Source organism: Acartia tonsa, chromosome 2 (genome assembly GCF_053477335.1).
Source record: "Acartia tonsa isolate MP-2025a chromosome 2, ASM5347733v1, whole genome shotgun sequence".
Lineage (NCBI taxonomy): Eukaryota > Metazoa > Arthropoda > Copepoda > Calanoida > Acartiidae > Acartia > Acartia tonsa.
The window spans coordinates 50,849,444-50,872,655 of NC_137261.1; the positions used below are offsets into that span (position 1 = coordinate 50,849,444).

Sequence of the window (23,212 nt, forward strand, 5' to 3'; positions counted from 1 at the left end):
ATTATTCAGTTCTGACACTATACAAGTGATAATGTCCGTTTGTCCTATCGTTTCAGAGCTTCGCTTTTATGGATGCTGTCATCCTTGTTAGTAATAACAAATCACAAAGTTTTAGTTTTTTTGCTTTCAAAATTTTACCATAATTTCACTGTTTAATGTTTAAAATGCAGTGCTTATTGGAAGTTAAAACTACTTAATACCTTATCATTTTAAAAAAGAAAACAATAATAGAAATTGTATCATGGCTCAGCAGCTGCGCGTCACATGCGGCTAAGCCTCTAATTAAAACCCGTAAAGTTGCTTTGAAATTTTTTAAAAAGAGGGATTGCCATATTTGGGCCAGGTTTAGACTTGCAAGTGATTTTTAGAATGGTATAAAGTTGATTTCCCTGAGGCTTTTAGTCGGATAACGCGCGGCTGCCGAGTCCTTGTTTGTATATTGCTTTTTTCATACTTTAAAATTAGATAGCTCCTTAATATATATAAGGATAAAAATCCAAATTGAATAATATAAATTTCTAATAATATAAAGACAAGATAATTTAATTTGTTATAAATTTAAGTTGAATGACACCAACTAAAAGTAAATTTTAATAAGCAATGACAATATTATAATTGATATGTAGCAGATGTTGCAAAGGTTGAGCATGGTGGCTGAATTCATGGCTAGCTCTTCAAAATAATTGTAGTTCTTATACTAAACAGTTTTTTTCAACATTAGGATATTAAAAATAATATTTTACTTTTTTTTTACGTGATACAGCTAATATAGTGTCCTACTTGCGATAAGTCTGATACAATACTTTTTTTCCTACATATTTTAAATGTTTAATACAAAAATCACGGAAGATCTCTTTAATTTACTGAAAATGGCGAATTATTGGCAATAACTTACAAAAAATACTTCTCTGTCTTTTTTTTTCATAAAAATTTTAATAAAAGCTTACTATAAGTATCTTGTCTTAAATGTCAAATAAAAGGATGACAACATTCATAAGTAAAAAGACTTCATAGCAGTTCTAACGGTATGCATAACGTTTTTCTACTATTAATACAAGCCGCGCAATTTGAATTTTAAAAATGTCCGCATTTTTTTGCTCACCCTTTAGCAAAGCTCTCTAAATATAAGAAAGACAGCAAAACAGATATTATGAAAGAGTTAAAATAACAGCATTCTATCTTTGATAACAGGTGAGAAAAACACATATTTTATTTTTCCAGAGCAGTACTGATAAACCGACGGACAAAGTGAGTTATAGATGCTCATTGGTCAGAAGCATCTTAGCAAGAAAAATCAGCAGCCTATTTTAAATAATAGCCGAGAAATTCACGTTTTCTTCTTTAAAAAGCTGAAAGACGGACATACACTTAAAATTGTAGAGTAGCTCCGCTACTAAGGAGAAAGTTTTCTGTGAGAAAGTGTTAAAAACAAACTTAGAAAGACAAATTCTGGATACTTTGTTGATAGTTTTTAATAAAAAGTCAATAAAAGCTTTTATAAGATGACAAAACATATAAATAGTAATAAGTTAAACAATAGAGGGGGAAGGGGTTAAATAATTACATTTCCCCAACCCTTGGACCCTGTGCCGACTTTCAATTGTTTTTTAAATATCAGCCAATAGCATCGGAAATTTAAACACAGCCAAGTCGCTACAAAAGAATAGAAAGCAATTTTTGCTAGCAGACGAAAAAGGTCCCAAACAATGAATCCAGGTAGCTAAATAATGATGATGATAAATGTTGAAAAAAATTCCTGGTGTTTGGAAGTTGAGGCTCCTTTGTCTGTGTATTTGTTTCTGTCATCAACAATTCTAAAAATATATAATTTTTATATGAACAAGGATGGTAGTATGCATACAAGGAAGTCTCATTAAATCAAACAGACAATAGAACATTAACAAAATATCTATATGAAATAATCTTTAAAATGGACATCAAATTTTTTTTTGTAAAGTATAATTAAATAGATTTTTAAAGATTTCTAAATTAATCCCAACTCTTTCAGAAATCATCATGAAAAGTTTGAAATTAGTATGACAATTTTAACATTACTAAATTACAGAACCAAATCGAATAAAAATAATAATATTAGTTTATACTATCTAAAAAAAGGTATAACAAGATGTGTTATTTTTGATTGATGAGTCCAAACTTATATAAAATGAAATAATAAATCTTTATTTGATAAATATAATTTTTTTCTCACTGTTTTAATTATTTTATTCTTTTTGTAAAATGTTTGACAAGAAAAGGAATCATTTCCCCGTTTCTTGTGTAAAAATGTTGATTTATATTTGTTAAAGTCAGGTCACGTTGTCAAAGTTTATCGTTGAGTAAATTCAGGTATAAAGAATTAAGTAAACATTGTAGTTTATTTTCCAGTGTGGCTAGAACCAGTTCTCAGTCATACTGAAAAGTAATGCATAGCATTGTATTACAGACAATTTTCCACAAAAATTTAAAATAAAAATAATAAATTTAATATCAGTTTTGTTAGCCCTGGTTAGATGCACCAATATACATTCACTACAAAACTTTAAATATTAAGAGGATGTCTGCAAAGCCCCCTAAATAAGTTAATCAAATTAAATATAAAAAGGCCAGTTAAGATTTTTAAAAGTTATCAAAATTATCAAAGTCACAATAGGACATGGTGTAATTAGAAGTTTGTAAGATTTGTGAATTAAAATGATAAACTTAGAGAATGTTTTTAAACACATTTTTGTGTTCCTTTATCCTAAATATTAGATACAAACATAGATGACAAAAGTTCCCTACAAATAATTTTAGAGCATTACAAAGACATAACTTTAACACGTCAGTTGGAACTTTTTTGATTTCCCCTTAACCAGTAATTTAATTGGGAGTAAAAAAAGGGGGAAGACAGGCAATTTCAATTTAAGGTGGGTGTTGACACCCCATTACCCCACTATTGCCCTAAAAGGTATCCTCCTCTCGATTCCGATTCTTATTTGAATAATTCTCCATATGGTAGCTTAAAACTATTGGGGATTACTTTGCTCTTAGATTAGCTCTGATAAATTTATTCATGTTGAAATTGTCATATTCATTTTAAAACTTTGTTTGATAATTTCTCAATCATTACTGTACAATTTAGAAAGCGTAGTAACGATTGTAAGTATGATTGTTATGACTGTATATTCCAGGGGCGTCCAAGCTTTTTTTTGGGGGGAAGGGGTAAACTTTTTTTAAGGGGGGGTAATTTTTTATACCCCCCCCCCCAAAAAAAAAAACAAAACATTTTTATCCCGGGGGTAAAATTTGCTGGGGGGGGGGGGGGTAATTCCCCACCCTGAAATCTGTTGGCAGGGGTAAATTCTGTTTCCCCCCCAAAAAAAATTTACCCCCGGGATAAAAATTTTTGAGGGTGGTAATTAAAATTTTATTAAATATTTAGTATTAAAAATGCGAGCGAAGAGCGCAATATTTTTTTTTGTTGGAGATTTTTTTTTTTTTTTTTTGGGGGGGGTAATCCCCACTTTACCCCCCCCCCTTGGACGTCTATGGTATATTCTTTACTTTAAACAAGCAGGGTATTTAAACTTTTTATAACATTTTAAAAGATTATTTTTATTTTATATTTATCCATTATGAATATACTACGGACCTAATCTAATTATAGAAAAGCTTCACTTTCATAAAATATTTAGCGTTATAAAAATATAATTAACTGTGACACCTAGTTAATGAATTAACCTTGTCATTTACTTGACCATTACTCTTGTGTGGACAATATAATTATGCAACCACTCAATACTGATACTATTTATTATCTAAACCAATAAATCTGTTTTACACTATAGTGAAATGACAGACATCAAGTATACTGAAAATGTTTGCAAGTTTACACAGTACAAGGACATATAACCGCTAAAATTATTATTTCACTTTAAGTATCTTTTTATTCTGTACTAGCGGATTCGCCCCAGAGGTAATTAAAAAAAAATAAGTACCACGGTTCAGTGGTTACCGAGATCTTAAGGTATGGACAGACGGACGGAAAGACAGACAGACGGACGGACACGCATCAAGCTACTTTGTATTAAAGATAATTTAGTAGATAAACCTTATTAAAAATCGTTATAAAACTAATATGCATAAAAATTCATGCTTCACAAATAATATTTACTGTACAAAATCGGATCCTGAATTCACCCACCATCATTACTAATTATTGATAACTAACATTAATTGACTTTCAGTGTAAAACTATGACGTCCAGATGGCATATTCTTAGTATAGAATGTCATCGCTGTTAACAATTAATTTGATAAAGAATACCCAAATGTCCGAGAATGTACACAAATTCAAAAAGTACACAGGCAAATAACCACTAAAAAGAAAGATATCTTGTTTTGCACATTTTAGAAGATCAACCTTCAGTTAAAAATAACCCGAGAAAAACTCATGTGTACAGACTATTTACTGTACAAATCTAACCCCTGAATTGGCTGTGATCAATATTTGTGTAAGTAAGGTAATCTCCTGGAGACATATAAATGTAGCGGAGTAAGTCAATACAACCAATATTAACCATTTATCTAACCCTGGAGTGTCATATCACTACCGCTTAATGTTATATATTTTAAAATTTTATCATACAATGAGGTTTTCTAAAAAGCAAAACTTATGCAGATTAAACATATTCGAGATTATTTCCAACAAACATAATGTCTTACTATTTTATAATATATACTTTTGCTCCTAAGCAATTAAGCAATTCTTCTAAGCAATTAGGTTGAAAAAGGATTTTGGTTGAAAAATCACCTTCTAATGTTTTCATTATTTTCCATGAAAAGTACAACCTGATCGGTTCAGCGGTTAGCGAGCTCTAAACTAAAATCAGACAGACAGATAATGGTCTACTTTGCATAATAGTCAGTTTGTGAAAATAACAATTTGCGAAATTGATGGAACACCAACTAACCTGTCATCACCCCCAACCATGCCTCCGCTCCCTCTGCCCCCACCACCACCCAGTCCCTCTCCATGCTTCCACACAGTCCTGGAGAACAGCTCGTACGGGGGAAGGGTTGGGTATTGGGGCCCGATGTCCATACCCCCCTCCCCGTCCCCCTGATCACTACCCTCCACCCGTCTTCTGTCCCCAAATCCCCCGACAACTGTTCGTCTCTCTGTAACAGAAAATATACATTATATCGTATTATAGACAGCTTTCCGCAGATAGTAAAATAAAAAATCATAATTACAGTTTTGTTAGACCCAAAAGGCCGAAAGCCCGGACTTACACAATTAGTATTGAAATTATGATTTTATTGTACTTTCTTAAAAATTGTCGATCTAGATATTTCAGTGTAGCTAAGAAACAGTTCTAATCCAGCGGATATGAATCGGATTCGTAGCCATATTGGAAAAAGGATTATATTTGGGTGTGTGAGTGAGTGTGTGTGTGTAAATTGAAATAAGGAATGTGTGCAAATTTGGGGAAATGGATAAATGGTTGATTAGTAAAAGGATAAGCACATGAGTTAAAAAGAATGGGTAAATTTTGATTTCTTGTAAATGTTAAAAGTTCTTTCACTAAAACCTATTTCTTGTTCACTGAATCTCATCCCCACCCTACTCGTTTAAAGAGAAAAAATAATTCCCAGCTCCTTCGGGGTTCTACACTGGACAGGCTCTCCTAACTCATACTGAACTAAGTCTGACAAAAAATAATCTTAAAAAAATACTTTTGTTTCAACATAAATAATCTTATTGTACATACTGCGAAATAATTTTTAAATACAGTTATTTTTTAGACTTTTAGTGACATGTCAGACTAAATAGCCCATAAAGGTAATAAGTCTTTATGTCTGAATCTAAAGATCTCAAGAGTGGCTGGCATATATGGGTTTTACTTTTCAGGGAAGCTTTATAAATGTCTAAAGATGGTTTTAGGCTATTTTCTAAAACTCTCCGCTTCCCCTAGAATGTGGGACGAAGAAATTAGTAGATTTTGAAATGCTTCAAACAAATTAAGAAACAGAAATAAAAAACTTACATGCTATGGTGTAGATAAAGAAACAAACCCAGGGACAAATTATATGACCCTACATCCCTGTGTTTATTTACCATAGATGGAAAAGGGGTTATTAATGACTTAATTCCATCTTGAAACAATAAGACGCATTGTTTATATTTTTAACCACAACTGTATGTATATGTAGAAAAGACAGATTTAAATGAAAATGAGATGGATTGATGGCGGGGAATTAAAACAGTCTACAATTGAAAAGGAAAATAAATTTAAATTCTAAGATCTAGCGGTGTGAACAGGGTTTTTCAGTTATTTTTCCACACCACTGCCCTGCACCCTTAATCTTAAGGAATGCTTGACTTAAAAAAAATTGGGGGGTGTATCATTGGTTGGACCCCTGAAGTAGTGAATTCACCCCCCCCCCCCTTTAATTTTTTACATTGGTTTGAAATTAACTCCCTTTTTGAACCTATTCATTTTATAAAACATTGCAAGCACTTTTTAAAGTTGACAACATTCTAAGTACTAAAGTCCAAAATAAGTTGTAGTGCAGATGTTTTTTGTTCATAAATATGAGAGGAAAAAAAGAGTAAACAGGACAGTAAATATACTTTGTATTGCCTTAGCTTAAGTGAATGTATAATGGGTGCTTATAGGTTCATATAAAATCTTAAATAAAATTTCAAAATTAAATAGAAGTCGAGGAAAGGGACATTTTAACATTATGGATTAAGAATTTACGATTAGCTTTGCTACTAAAAACAATGGAATTAGAGCAGAAACCTACTGCTAGGTCAGTTGTTAAAAAAGGGCACCATTAATATAAAACAAAGTTAAAACTTCTTGACAAAGGTCTTGGAATTAAAGGGTTAGTTTCTGTAATTCATATGATGAGAAAAGCATTAAGTATTTACCTTCTAAGAAAATGGTTGATATAGCAGTTCCTAACTTGTTTTTAGCTAGACACTCATATTCACCTGAAATCAATATTTGTTAATACTTTTCATAATTGGGGATGTATATTTATTGTTCATAGTCTTATCTCTCAAAATCTCTGCTATAATTGAACTTGATTTAAATTACAAAACGTATAAGGATTACCGATTAGATAAGAAAAGATTCTTTTTTAAAAGCAAAGCTTTTCTATAATTAGGGTACTGATTCCTATTGTCACAAGGTACAATGTTATAAGCGAATAATCTCTATAATCAAGTCCTAAAAATGTAAGTATGTCCTTAAACAGTATCCCGTATTAAAGAAGTTTTGCAACATATTTGCTTGCAATTTTTTTTGTAGACTTATGCATTAATATTCTACTTATTTTGTTCTGACACTCTACAAGTGTTTTATGGATGTTGTCATTGATTATAATTAATCCTAATGTATAAAGTTGTAAGATTTTAGCAATCAAGCTAATTAGTGAACACAATTGACTTTTTGAGAGGCTTTACAAAAGTCTTAGGATGGTTTTAGTCAATTTTATTTACAGAACACAACCCCTAGATTCCAGGGGTACAGCCGCTAGTTGGATATGAAGAAGACGAAGAAAGTCTCTAAAAAAAATCAGCATGCTACGTTAAAAACGAGGGGTTATCCATCTCTTTTTTTAGGGTTTTCTTTCCCACTCCTCCTCTCCTCATCCCTCATTTTTATGACGTTATTGAGGGACTTTCTTCGTCTTCGATATGAAAGAATGCTTACCAAATGATTTATATGTAATATTTCTTAGTATCAGTCTTCCTTCAGTTACCTCATCACTAAAAGAAATTATATTTTATCTACGATTATGAGGCATTCCATAAACCAAAAGATTTATTATTTTGGGCCTTCAATGTTAAACACAATTTAATTATTTTCTTAGCAAAATAACAAGGAAGACAACAGCCATAAGCTGAAAAGCAAAAAGGAAACGTGGTTATACAAACAGATAAAGTAAAAATATAGAGAAAATATTTAGTTGTCAAAAAGAGAAAGAGAAAGAGAGAGAATATGCAAAACAAATAAAAGAAAATCACGAAACCTTTCTAATAAAATAAATGTATGTCCTTCGAAGGATAAACGACATACATAAGAGTAAAACAATCTATTAACTAGCACATCCCATAGAAATCTTTACTAAATCTAGGGCGATTTTCCTTGGGAGTATGTCGGTACCCCCCCCCCCCAAAAAAAAAAAGATACAAACCTTTTCTGGACCAAAAGGAGAACCATATGGGATAAGCGGTTAGTGGGACAGACAAAAAGAAAGACAGACTATTTTTACTTTTTTATAATGATAAGGTGATATAACCTTGAATATTTTATATTTTATCTTTTCCCGACCCTGATCATTTTTACCTGATATGTATAACTTGAGTATCTCCCAGGACGTCTCCAGGTAACTTTTGCCAGGTTATATCTGGCACAGGATACGCCTCTACACTGCACATTAAACTAAAATTTAAACAAGATTGGTTGTTATGGAAACTTGTGACTTTTTAATATGAAATAAAGATTATTGTCTTTTTGAATACAGACATACAATCCTCTGATGAATATAAAAATGCAAAATTATAAGACTAAAACCATTTTTTTTTACCTCAAAGGGCCGAAGGTCCCGGCTAACAAAACTGGCTTTTTTTAATATGCGTAGAAAATTGTCCGTAATTCGATGCAACACATGGTTTTCATGGAGAACCTATTCTAATCCAGCGGTTTCTGAGCCATACTGGAATAGTTATTTCTTTCATCGTATTATAAACTGCTTTCCGCGGATATAGAATGTACAATTATAAGATTAAAACCAGTTGATTGTACATTTTTATATTCGTTGAAAGCTGGATATAATACGATGCTAGACATAGTTTTTTTTCGTATGGATGAGAACCGGTTCCTATCCACCAGATTAGAATGAATACGAGAAATATTATTAACCAATTAATAAGTAGAAGTAAAGTGACCAAATGAATAAACTATTAAATTATTACCTTACTGTAGATCCAAGTTCAGCTGTTATTCTTGACTTAGCAACTCTTACATGTGGTTCAACTACGAGCATTATTATTTTTAAAATACATAATAATATATATTTGTAAAGATTTATTTGTAAGCATGATTAACACATTTTTATCCTAAAAAGTCCGTACATCCTGATAATTAACTTTTTTGACAACAACTTTTTGTATGATGAGCACTTCTTAGTTTCTTATACAAAAAAATCACGCATGAACAGAAAAAGCCTAAAAACTATCCTAAATTGTTAAACATACATAAACCATTGATAGTGTATCAAAGAAAATTTTTTGTATTGCTTAAATACTACAAAATAATTTTTTTTCATTTTGACTTTAGCAACGCCATCAACTTTAACACATTGAAGAGGAAATACTAATTTTGTTCTAAAATGCGTAATTTTCAGAGTTAAAACATGATTAATACCTTAATCTTTTCCTTTAAACTTGCTTGACAATCGAAAACCTTTAAATCAACACATTTAATAATGTGTATGAGTACAGCTCTTCACAAGTGTTTTTTACCTGGAGGTCGATTGTGGAAAAAGCATGGCCTAATATAATTTTTTTTCATAAATGGAATAGTCTGTACTTGGGTAAATTATGGTATCAGTGCTAGATTGGCTACGTTATTCTAACTAGTTCTATAACTAATTAATCTGTTTCCAAAAATCTAGCTTTCTTTCTTTGCGCTTCTTTGTACTGTTTTTTTTTGTCAAAATGATAAAATGTTTTAACAAATAGTCTTAAATATATGAGATAATATAAATAGAAAAGGATATCCAGGAAGGTTGGCTAAATCTTCCCTTATTACCTCCTAGCAGATGAACTATCCCTTCCTGTTAAATCTACGTAAATGGGACACAAAAAATACATTTTACATAAAACAACTTTACAGTAGCGAAGCTACTTTAAAATTAATTTTGTTTAAACCATAGATTACCAAACAAAGCTCTTTACAAACGCCCTCTGTTTGCTAGTGGAACAAGGTGGGGGGAGGGGACAGTTTGAACACTTTCACATAAACAGTAAGCTCTGAGGCACATGTTTAATTGGGTGTGTTTTAGTTGATTATCAGAAAATATATCAAAAGTAACGAAAAACTGTAGAGCTGCAAAATTGTTGTAATATTTATTAATAGCCACCACCAGCGGCTGGTAGTTTGCAGCTCAACAGTTTTTTGATACTGTTGATATATTTTCTTATAATTAACCAAAACAAACCCCCAAAAAAACAAGATTACATGTTCAATTTTACAAGTTTAGTTGAATAATTGAACCAGCGGTCAGCCGCCAAACCACCAAATTAAAAGTTTTGCAGAATATTTCTAGACTGACCCATAGTATTATATTTCAGAGCTCTATCTTGTATATGGGCCTCAGAGCGCACTGTTTCTGTGAAAGTGTACACCCCCCCCTTATTTAAGTTACATAAAGACATAGAGTCATTCTAAATGTTTTAAATTACAAATCCATTTATAACTGCTGAATTTTGACACTATTTAATAAGAACATTTATTTGTATTAAAAAAAACAAGGTTCACAACATCCATAAGTAGCGAAGCACAAAATCTATTGTAAAATAGACAAATAGACAAAGTGAGTCATAGAGCTGATTATCTGTTAACACAAAAAAGAAAAAAAAGAGCAGTCTGACCGCTATGGATGTGTTATATTTAATTATGCTCCATATTTATGTGAATAGCTACAAGAATTTTCAGCCTTCTATCTTTCACATGAGCTGAGAAAATCACGCCCCCACCTCTTTTTGTTTCTAACAGATGGACTGACAGATGGACGGACGGACATTTCGAAATTTAGAGTAGCTTTGCTACTAAAAAAATAATACATTGAGAAAATCAGTTGTAAAAATATTAAAAATAAAAAATATAAAAGCAGTCCGACTGCTATGGATGTTTCATAGTTAATTATGCTCCATATTGATTTAATGTTTACAAGAAGTTTCAGTTTTCTATCTTTTATAGGAGCTGAGAAAATGATGTTTCCCCCTTTTTGTCTCTAAAAGACGGATAGACATTTTGAATTATAGAGTAGCTTCACTACTAAAAAATTTTATTTAATAAGGATGACAACATCCATTAAAGCAAAGCTCTTAAAATTAAATAGAAATTGATTTATAATCATGGTTGCCGTTTAAGATTTGTAATTTTTACTATACCTTATTTTAAACATATAGAGAAATCATGGATGCTTATATTCATCACAATTATTTGATCTTCGTTTAGGAAGGCCTAAACAGCTATTTGTTAAATCATTTTGACTAGAAAAACAAGTACAAAGAAGTGCAAAGAAAGAAAATTGATTTTTGGAAAAGAAATTAATCAGTTATAGAACTAGTTAGAATAGCGTAGCCAATCTAGAATTGATACCATAATTTACACAAGTATAGACTATTCCATTCATGAAAAAAAATTTGATATAAGGCCATGCTTTTTCCACAATCGACCTCCAGGTAAAAATGACTTGTGAAGAGCTGTTCTCATACACATTAATAAATGTGTTGATTTAAAGGTTTTCGATTGTCAAGCAAGTTTAAAGGAAAAGTTTAAGATATAAAACTCATGTCAACTCTGGAAATTGTTCAAATGAGAACAAAAATACGGTTTCAATATTTTTGTGTTGGCAGCCATGACTTCAACTAATTATATTAGGAAAATAAAAAAATCTCTTTCTATTGTTAGAAAAATTATTTTTTTTTCAACTCACTATCATTTCTTAATGTATTTTTTACAATTTAGGATAGTTTTTAGGCTCTTTCTGTTCATGCGTGATTTTTTTGTATAAGGAACTAAGAAGTGCTCTGATATAATAACTCTATTATCTGATTTTAAGATTTATTATGTCTAGGAGAACAAGGTACGATATTATAAGTGAAATATCTTTATAATAAAATCCTAAGCATGAAAGTATGTCCTTTTACTGTATCATGTATTTAAGCACTTTTGCAACAACTTTATGAACAGTTATAAGTTCAGACACTCCACAATAGTTATTGTTCGTCTGTTCTACTTCTGATTTTAGAGCTTTGCTTCACTGGATGTTGTCATCCTTGTTAATAAATGGTTGATAATACAGCAAACCTTAGTAAAAAAAGCTAAAAATCTTTAGAAAAAGCATTTGGATGTAAGAGAGTTAGTGATGATGTAATTTTTGGAAATAAAGATAAACCTTCTTACATTTATCTTAATTTAACAGTGTTGCTATTTTTCTTTACATTGGTTAAGTTTCGTAAGATTAGTAACTCTTATGTCAATTTAAAAAAATAGGATGCAAGCATCAATAAAAAATAATAAGAAAATGGATATATAATTATGTGGATATTGTGACAGGGAAAATTGTGGACACATTTATTGGTCAATTTATTCATCCAGTACGTAGGAGAGGAGGTGTTGGGGGTATCATTACTGAATAAATAAAACTAAATATAAAATAATGCAGAAAATATGTGTCAAAATATATTAATGGATCATGGAAAGAAAACAAAGTCATTCCTAATTAGGACAGAAGTCACTGGAAATTGATCTAAGGAAGGCTACTATGTTTTGCAAGAATTTGCCATGTTATGCAAGAATTTGCTATGTTTTGCAAGAATTTGCTATGTTTTGTAAGAATTTGCTATGTTTTGCAAGAATTTGCTATGTTTTGTAAGAATTTGCTATGTTTTGCAAGAATTAGCTATGTGAAGGACAGAAAAGCTAAGCTTTTCAAGAATTTGCTCTTTTTTGCAAGAATTTGCTATGTGAAGTACAAAAAAGCTAAGTTTTCCAAGAATTTGCTATGTTTTGCAAGAATTTGCTATGTTTTGCAAAAATTTGCTATGTTTTGCAAGAATTTGCTATGTTTTGCAAGAATTTGCTATGTTTTGCAAGAATTTGCTATGTTTTGCAAGAATTTGCTATGTTTTGCAAGAATTTGCTATGTTTTGCAAGAATTTGCTATGTTTTGCAAGAATATGCTATGTTTTGCAAGAATTAGCTATGTGAAGGACAGAAAAGCTAAGTTTTCTAAGAATTTGCTATGTTTTGTAAGAATTTGCTATGTTTTGCAAGAATTTGCTATGTTTTGTAAGAATTTGCTATGTTTTGCAAGAATTTGCTATGTTTTGTAAGAATTTGTTATGTTTTGCAAGAATTAGCTATGTGAAGGACAGAAAAGCTAAGTTTTCCAAGAATTTGCTATGTTTTGCAAGAATTTGCTATGTTTTGCAAGAATTTTCTATGTTTTGTAAGAATTTGCTATGTTTTGCAAGAATTTGCTATGTTTTGTAAGAATTTGCTATTTTTTGCAAGAATTTGCTATGTTTTGCAAGAATTAGCTATGTAAAGGACAGAAAACCTAAGTTTTCCAATATTTTGCTATGTGATGGACCAAAAACTAATTTTATGCAAGATTTTGCTATGTGAAGGATCAAAAAGCTAGGTTTTGTGAGGTGAAGGGAGGCTACTTATGTCCTCAATCTTGCAAAATCTTTGTTAAGGGAGGGATGTAATGCCCTTTATCTAACAAATTCTCACTTAAGGAAGGCTACTTATGTCCTTCCTAGGAAGGTGACTTCTGTCCTAATTTAGGAATGACTTTGTTTTCTTTCCATGATCCATATTAATTAACATTTGGACTTTTTTCGTAGATTAAAGAGTTACTGAGCTTTCTAAATTATGTCTAACTATTTCATGAATCACCATATCAAGTTTGAAATCTTTTAAATGATAAGTTTATGAACTTACATTCAACATTGACGATAAAAGTTTTCATGATGATTGGTGGATAACCATTGTCTGCTATGCATATATACTTCCCAACATCACTAAAACATATTCAATGAATTATTACAATAGTTATTTATCGCATCGTATTATAGACAGATTTCCGCGGAAATTAAAATGAAAAAGTATAAGATTAAAATAAGTTTAGCCCCGACAACAAAACTGACTAACGTTAGGAATTTATTAATTAATATTTGTGGAAAATTTCTTGTATTACAATGATATACATGATTTTTCCGTATGGCTGAATATAGCGGATATTAATATGTTTAGAAGCTATACTGGAAAAAAATACCCAAACATAGATAGGTATACCTATCTATAAGTTAAACTAGCTACTATTAAAAAGTAGATAGAAAACCTTCCCGGGAAATAAAAGAAGTTTTTCCTAAGGCCATACCGATCCAACAATGAGTGAGATCTTTCTACATACACAAATAAAGATATCCGGTTACTTTTTCAGATGAACCCAGTGGATGGTTGTTAATAAAATTTCAAGTTTAGGAAATGATGATGACGACAATCCCATATATAAGTGGCAGGGTATACGTCCATGTTTCTTTGCAATTGAAGATATTTTAAACAGCTTTTTTCAGCTTTAAGTCATACGTTCTTAAGAACACACAGTTTAAAGAGCTAGAATATAATAGAGCTATAATAAAGTTCTCTGTAACAATTTTTTAATTTATTTTTGTTTTGTTAATGTCAATATTACCAGGGAAGGAGGGGACATTGGGCTTTTTACTACACTAGTACCCAAAGTATTACAATGACGTTTTCTTGTTTGTTGGCTTAATCACTTTGGGAACTTTTATTGAATTTTGATTGGTTGGTTCCTTAAGCTGAGTGTCCAAACGTTTCAACCACTAAATGTAATGAAGGGGAAAATTAATATATTACAGTGTCTTATCCCTTCACATCCCTGCAATAATACAACCTTCTTGTAAAAGATGCTAAAGGCAGAACCACCCCCTTCCACTTAGCGACACTGCCCCTGTCCACAAGGGTCATGTTCTTCATCCCATCTCTCTTCCAATGCACTGTGGGACGGGGGACTCCTTCTGCCTAAAACATTTTTGTATCATTGAAGTCATTTTTAAAAGCGAAGCTTTTCAATAATTAGGGTAGGTTCCTCCGTCCGTAACGGATAGCTCTCATAGTTAAGTTAGGCATATTAGAATTGTCCCATCGAATTCAAACTTGTGTGGCCACCCTCCAAAGATATATCGCCCTTTGAAAATAACCGTCCTCCCAAAACAAACTGTATTTTTAATGTTGAAAAACTCTAGCCATTAGTATTTTTAATTATATAAACTAAAAATTATATATTGTGGTAATTTGAAATTATAAATTATATAACTCATAAGAGGATTGCAACTTCTGAATAATTTCAAAGCCAAATGTTCTCAAGAATGTTGTTATGTTTTCTAAATAAACAGTTACAAACTTAATGAATATATTTAGATACGAACATAGGAAGAGTAAGTTTAAGTGTAATATGGAAAATGAAAAAAATGAAAAAGAAAAGAAAAAAAGCTTCATTAAAAATTAAGAAGGAACATCTATAAAATCGAAGCTCCTAAATAAGACAGTACGACAAATAAAAATTAACATTTGTCAGAACCTAATACGAAGACCAATAATATGTAAGTCTAAACAAAATTGTGTGTGAATTTGTTGCAAAATTGCTTAAAGACAGGATACTTTTAATGAACATACTTACAATTGTAGGACTTAATAGTAGAGCTGCGCCTTACTGTAATGCAAAGTTTAGAATTGATAGGACAAATTTTACAAGCCCTAGTAAACGATAATATTTATTTTTAATTTTAGAGACTGCATTTTAGAGGTTATTTGACCTTTTTAAACTTGCGTACATTGTCAGATTATTGGCTATCTACCAATTGATAAAGGATAAACATGTCATGGCTATATTGACAGAGAAAATTTTTCGTCAATTTAGCTTGATAATGTGGAACAACATCATTTTTTGGTCATTTCGTTCATCCAGTAGGAGGAGAAAGTGGGTTATATGAATAGTATATTTATTTTAGCCAGCTAAGACCATTACTTTATCAGAGTACATGAAAATCTGTTGCAACATCCATGTAATAATACGATTATCTACCTTGCAGTTTAAGAATAAAGGGTTGCCAATTTCTACAGTGTTGACTGTATCACTTGTATTGGTGAACCATGGTGACGTCACTACAGATACATTCGTTTCCTATACAAAAGTATTGAAATGGATACAGGATATACATGGATATGTTAAAAGGGAAAATTTGTCGTCAAATTAGGACCTCATTTACTGGTCAGTTCGTTCATAGAGGGGAGATGATTAGGGTAAAGAGGGAGAATGGGGGTCATCGTTTTTTTAGCCAGTTGCGAGCATCACTTTATCTAGGTATGATAATGTGGTTTAACATTCAAGTATTAATATATCGATTAACATATTTGACAAATATTCTTAGAGTTAATTTATTACTAAGAAGGAACAATAAACAAATATTTATACATTGTACTGTATTTCCTTGGTCTCCTGTGTCCTTGGTCTTTAAGCGAAGCTTCACAATAATTTGTTGGGTCTGTCTATTCAACTGTTATGCTCAAATGTGGTGTCTCTAAGGGATATCAAGGGATAAGACAATGGCCGATAAACTGATAAACATCCCCAATGATTGATTAAGTACAAAATTACCTCCTCTGTAGATTACAATTAGTGGCTAAAACGCTCGAACAATTAACTTAATGAACCAACCAATCAAAATTCGATAAAAGTCCCCAAATTTGTTACGTGATAAACCTTTGGGGACTAGTGTAAGAACAGACCAATGTTCCCTTCCCTCCTTGGGCTTCTCTTTTTTTTCTCTTTCATTTACTTAGTTCTGTGCTACTGAACATAGTCGTCCTTGTTTAAAGTGAAGCATTTTTATAATTAAAATTTTACTTTTAAAGAAGTTATCCTAAATAATAAAGAAACAAGTTATCCCTCTGTTTGTCTGTCTGTCTGTGTGTACCAAAGGATCTCGCTATCCGCTAAACCGACAATGTTTACAGTGTAGCTTCTCATAGGTCCTGGAAAGATTTATAGCTATTTTTGGGGAGGTGATCACCACCCTCCCAAGAGAAAAAAAAACAAAAAATTTAACTAACTAAATAATATTTTCTGGTAAAAAGAAATAAGAAAACATTTTACGCGCCTCTAGAGGCGTTAATAAGTTACCTGGTTGATAGGAGGTTCTGTGTTAACTTGGCATATATAAGTACCATTATCATCCAGAGTTACATTTGATATTGTTAACTGAAAATTTCCTGTCTCCTGTAAAAAAAATTACGTCATACAATACAATTGACCAATGATAGGCTAATACAAAGACTAAATTACCAAAAGCAGGCCAACACAAGTTTTATTTGACCAATGGTAGCCCAAATTGGATCATTTTTTACATGCACTAGAATTAGCTTCTAAATTGATGGATATTTACAATGATGAAAAATAATAATACCCCTTCCGTATATTAAAAGTTTTGGTTTAGATATTAGGACACTGCCTTTTTAAAAGCGAAGCTTTTCTATAATTAGGGTCGGTCCGTCCGTCCGAGACGGATAGCTTTTTTCGTTAATTTAGGCATGTTAGAATTGTCCTATCAATTTCAAACTTTGAATGGTGATTTCTGTAGTATTTAGGTACGCTTTAGAAAGCGTATCAACTCTATAATCATTACCGGAATGTCCTTACGTCCATTTAAAACATGTTAATATTTTTGCTTTTTTAACAACAAATTTTTATGTGATCTAATTATCCAACTGATCTGATTTTTGGTATAATAATTCCTGGGACAACAAAGTACAATATTATAAGCGAAGAAACTCTATAAACAATTCCTAAAAATGTAAGTATGTTCATAAACATTATCCTGTATCAAGCAGTTTTTCAACAAATTTACTTACAATTTTGCTTTGACTCTTATACATTTATATTCTGATTATTCAGTTCTAACACTATTCATGTGTTAATGTCCGTTTGTCCTACAGTTTTAGTGCTTCGCTTTTATGGATGATGTCATCCTTGTTAAACCAACAAATCAAGTACCCAAAATGTTTAAAACTTTAGGTACAAGTATACTGAACAGTCCATTGTCCCCTCCCTCAAAGACAATTTATAATATTTGGAGTAAAGCTCAAATAGTCAGAAATATTTACTGATCACCAATTCTTTATTTAGTCATTGTATCATCATCATCATTGCCTTTTAGTTCTCGGCAGAACGTAGGCCATGCACAATTGTTCTCCAATCTTCCTTTGTTTCGGCACGTTTAGAGGCATTGCTGAAAGATGGAATATCCTTAGCTTTCAGTTCACTTAAAAGTTCCCTCCTCCAGGTTGTCTTTGGTCTACCTGGTTTCCTCTTTCCTATGTGGGGGTTCCAAGTCAAGGCTTGATTGGTTATATCATCATGACCTTTCCTTAGAGTGTGCCCCAACCATCTCCATTTTCTCTGTTTTATTGTCAGTTTAATGTCTGACATATCACTGCGCTCTAGAAGTTCAGCATTTGTGATCTTATTTGGCCAAAAGATCTTGTGGATTCTCCTGAGACATTTATTGACATATGTCTGTAACTTGGAGACGACTGCTGTGTTTAGGAACCAAGTTTCAGCCCCATACAGCAAAACAGAGAGAACATTTGACTTAAACAGTCTTAACTTAGTCTTTATGGAGATGTTGTTGGAATTCCAAATTTTGTTCAGGCTGGCAAAGGCTGTTCTAGATTTGTTAATTCTAGCTTTAACATCTGTTAAAGTGCCTCCAGCTTCATCAATTTTACTTCAAGATACTCAAAACAATCTACATCCTCAAGAATTTGGTCTCCAATAGTAATTGGTTCTTGGGAATTTGCATTAGTATTTTGGTTTTAGGAACATTTATTTCTAGTCCAATTTTCTTGGAGGTTTCAGCTATCCTGTTAGTCCTTCTTTGCATTTGACTTCTATTGCTTGTTAACAAAGCAATATCATCAGCAAAGTCCAGATCTCCTAAATATTTGGGATTGCCAAATAGCTCCCAGCAAATGCCATCATTACTTTCGCAATTCTTCATGATCCAGTCAATGGCAAGGAGGAAAAGGAAGGGAGAAAGAAGGCATCCTTGTCTGACGCCTGTTACAATCTCAAAAAAGGTTGATAGTTTACCTTTATACATTACATTTCCACCTCCTTTATGATAGATAGCTTTAATGATATTGATTATCTTTTCTGGAATGCCATAGTGTCGGCAGATTTTCCAGAGAGATCTTCTGTCTAAAGAATCAAATGCTTTTTTGTAGTCAATGAAGTTTACAAAAAGCTCAGAGTTCCATTCCTTGGATTGCTCTATGATGATTCTTAGAGAGGTTATCTGATCAATAGTGGAACGATTTGGTCTAAATCCAGCCTGATTAGGTCTTAGCTTTTCATTAACCTTCTTTATTCTATTAAGAAGAATCTTACTAAGGATACGGCCAGGTACTAAAAGGAGCATTATCCCTCTGTAGTTTCCACATTGGGTCAAGTCTCCTTTTTTGGCTAGTATTGAGATATGTCCATTCTTCCAGTCCTCTGGGCATAACTCATCATTCCATATCTTTGTGATCAAAGGTAGGAATGCCTCAGCAGATGTATCTAGGTCTGCTTTTATGACCTCAGCTGGGATGTTATCAGGTCCAGCGGCCTTGTTATTTTTCAAACTTTTAATGGCCTCCTTGATTTCCAATAGATTTGGCGCTCGACAGTCAATGTCAAGTGCATCTGAGGGTGGAATCTCAGTTTCTTCCTTTGGAACTGGAAGATTCAGCAGTTCAGTGAAGTGCTCTGCCCATCTATTTAGAATATCTTCATCAGTTTTAAGGAGTGAACCATCCTTGTCCCTGATGTGTGATCCTGATTTGTGTACTTTACCTGCAATGCTCTTAGTAATCTCATAGACATCTTTCATTCTATTTTGATTAGCAGCATTTTCTGCTTGCATAGCAAGGTTTTCCAAGTGTTCTTTTTTGTCAATTCTGACACTTCTTTGGATTTCCCTGCTAAGCATCTTATACAGGTCTTTATCTTCTGGAGAGTTTCTAGAGGGTGTCTTTTGTCTTACCTCTCTTCTTTGATCCATGAGATCAATGGATCTTTGAGTGATCCACGGCTTTTGGTTAGCCTTTTTGAAACCTAATTTTTCTTGGCTAGTATCATTATAAACTTTTTTGATACCTTGCCAAATATCTTCAACTCCATCATCCTCTTGAAGAGTCAACAACTCAAATCTGTTCTTTAGAGTGAGCTTAAACTCTTGTAGCTTTTCAGAGTTTTGAAGGGTTGTTAAATTATACTTTTTCCTGGGGTTAGGCTTTGTGTCCTGCTTTTTAAATCTAAGCCGAACTTTAGAAGATAGAAGATAATGGTCTGAATTAACATCAGGTCCTCTTTCAACCCTGACATCAAGGAGAGACCCTTTAAAACATCTAGATATACAGATGTGGTCTATCTGATTAAAGGTTCTTTGATCTGGTGATCTCCAGGTGGCAGTATGAATCTTTTTGTGTTTAAAGATGGTTCCACCAATGACAAGTTTGTTTTCAGTACAAAAACTTACAAGTCTATCACCATTGTCATTTTCCTTGCCATTACTTAAGCCTAGGCCATATCTGCCCATGACTTCTTCTAAATTCTCATTATTACTCCCCACTTGAGCATTGAAATCTCCTAGGAGCATGGTCAGGTCCTTCTCTTTATGACCATTCTTAAATACAGAGTCAAGCTGGTCATAAAATTCATTTTTGACCTCTGTATCTGCTTGTTCTGTAGGAGCATATGCTACTATTATTCTCAGATTGATGTTTTTATCTGAGGATTTGAAGTAAGCTTCCATGATTCTTGGACCATGGGGTTGCCAACTGATCATGGCCTGCTCTGCTTGCTTGGTCAGCATAAGAGCCACCCCTTGGTTATGTCCTAGATCCTCATTCATATGGCCTGAGTAAAGTATTTTCAAGCCAGAATGATGTTTAAACTCTCCATTATTTGTCCACCTTGATTCGGTAATAGCCAGGATATCAACCCTGGCTTTAAGCATTTCTCGGCAAATGTTTTCTGTCTGGCCTGACTGAAACATTGTCCGAACATTCCAGGTGCAAATTTTTGCTGGTCTGTGGGAATTCAGAATCATCCGCCTGACTGGTCCTTTAGCGGTTTCCCAGCCAAACATCATATTGTTGTTTCAAACCTCTACTTCGTTCCCGAGCCCAAAGTTAAATTGGTCTTTACTTTGTGCAGATTGAACGTGAGCAGGTTTTTTCTAGGGAAGGATTGTTAGCCCCACCCAAACCCCCTGAACTGGGGGAAGTGACCAGAATTCAGTCTGGCATCTACCCTAAGACCTTTCCAGCACAGTAGGACTCTTCTGGTGTAGCTCCTAGGGTCATTGATGCACGGTGCAGGAAGTCATTGTATGAAAGTCCTTAATTGTATATGGAGACATAAAATTTGTGCTTGTTTTGGGCCAAGACATTCTTTAATCCATAACTTTTAAAGTATGCATATATAGCTAAATTAGAGGAAAATCAGTAATTTAAGTAAGAACACAGTAATAGTGTCTGACTGATTATGACGTAACAAAAAAAAAATTAGCCAATGAGAGGCCGCTATTGACCAATGGTAAAATTTATAGTGGCCTCTCATTGGCTCATTTTTTTTGTTACGTCATAACCAGTCAGACACTATTACTGTGTTCTTTAAGTAACTTACTTTAGATTCTTGAACAAATAGTTGATATCTAGAATTTTGTGTCACTAATCCCTTATTCAATGCAAGAATTGCTTTTGTGTTTGATTTTATCCAGGATACCTAAAATTTAAAAATATCATAATTATTATACTATATTGATATATATGTAAGTATAATTTAGAGATATACTTAAGAAGGATTTTATTTCTTACTAGCGACGACGCATCTAGGGGACCTTTTGTTTTTAAAAGAAAAGGTAAAACAAATATTTTTTAGGGGTGATTTCTCTTGGGAGGGTGGTGGTACCCTTATTCAAATAGCTGTAAACCTTCCCAGGACCTATGAGAATTTCTTTAGAAGTAAAGTTACAGACAGACACATAATACTGCTAGATTATAAAAAAAAATCTATTTGGACCGACGAATTAAATATTATTTAGAAAATATCGGGTACCAATACGATCTACATTCCACGGTCCGGAACGTGTTACACTTTAGGATAAGTAAGAGTGGTAATTATGAAAATCTAGTATGAATAAACATAGAGAATAGAATAGTTAATCATCGCATCGTATTACAGACACCTTTCCGCGGATATTAGAATAAAAAAAAATATGATCAAAACCAGTTTTGTTAGATCTGAGGGGCTTAAGGCTCTGGCTAACAAAACTTTTACAAATTTTATTGTATTTCATTCTAATATTCATGGAAAATTGTCTGCAATAAGATACTACACATGCTTTTAAAGTATGGCTGAGTACCGGTTCTAATCCAGCAAATATTGATCAGTTTGGAAGCCATACTGGAATGACTAATTACTTACACTGTGTGTTCTGAGACCTGATACTATACAATCCAATGTGATACTTCGTCCAGCTACACATCACATTTCAACAATTGGAAACAAATATAGTTGTTGTGCTACTTTATAATCAGAACTAGCTGCTTCATACCCCAGGAAAATAGCCTAAAACCACCCTATGAAGGTTCCCTGAAAAGTTCCACCAATTCGGACCAGCAATTTTTAGGATCTTAAGCTTCAGACATAAAAATCTTACTACTTTTTTAATAAGATATATGCATATGTCCGTCTGTCCGATTTATGCTATTAAATAAAGTGAGATACTTTGGTCAGCAACACATGCGCTTCAACATTACACCAAGAAGTTTTTCTTTGTTTTTCCTTTAAAATATTTCTAACCACTGTACCTCTTGAGTTCCCTATTTTAGGACGGCTTTAGGCTATTTTTCTGTCCCTTTAATACTGTCCAACCAAAAATTTTAACTTTTATAACAGTTTTAACAGGAACCTAGTAATAGTGTCTAACGTTTTATCTTTGTGACGTAACAAAAATCGAAGGATGAGAGGGGAGGTGGGAAAGGAAACCCCTAAAAAAGAGATGGATTTTTGTTACGTCACAAAGATAAAAAGTTAGACACTATTACTAGGTTCTTTTAACAGTCTATTCAGCAATTTTTTTCTTTTGTTAATCTGTTTTTTTCTTGTATTATATTAAAAAGTAGATGCATTAACTTTCTAAAATTGTTATTCTTACGGGCTTATATACAAACAAACTTTTTCATTTTTATCTAAAAAGCATAAAGTTTTGACAATTTTTTGGAATATCAAAGATATATGCTTAAACTTATAGAAAGGACAATTTCAAAAAAGTAAAATTTTAT

At 32.5% G+C, this 23,212-nt stretch overlaps 1 protein-coding gene across 1 annotated transcript; it reads right to left on the bottom strand.

Moving 5' to 3' along the window:
- Positions 1 to 1,720: 1,720 nt before the first annotated feature.
- LOC145312599 (lachesin-like) lies at positions 1,721 to 22,401 on the bottom strand. The gene is made up of 12 exons (XM_080151856.1): positions 22,353 to 22,401; positions 21,552 to 21,650; positions 17,004 to 17,099; positions 15,906 to 16,004; positions 14,715 to 14,842; positions 13,739 to 13,818; positions 8,971 to 9,031; positions 8,342 to 8,437; positions 7,706 to 7,761; positions 6,919 to 6,981; positions 4,952 to 5,159; positions 1,721 to 1,814 (listed from the first exon to the last, which is right to left on the bottom strand). The coding sequence occupies exons 5-12, from the start codon at positions 14,795 to 14,797 to the stop codon at positions 1,721 to 1,723; spliced, it is 741 nt and encodes a 246-aa protein (XP_080007982.1). The 5' UTR covers positions 14,798 to 14,842; positions 15,906 to 16,004; positions 17,004 to 17,099; positions 21,552 to 21,650; positions 22,353 to 22,401.
- Between the last annotated feature and the right edge of the window lie 811 nt (positions 22,402 to 23,212).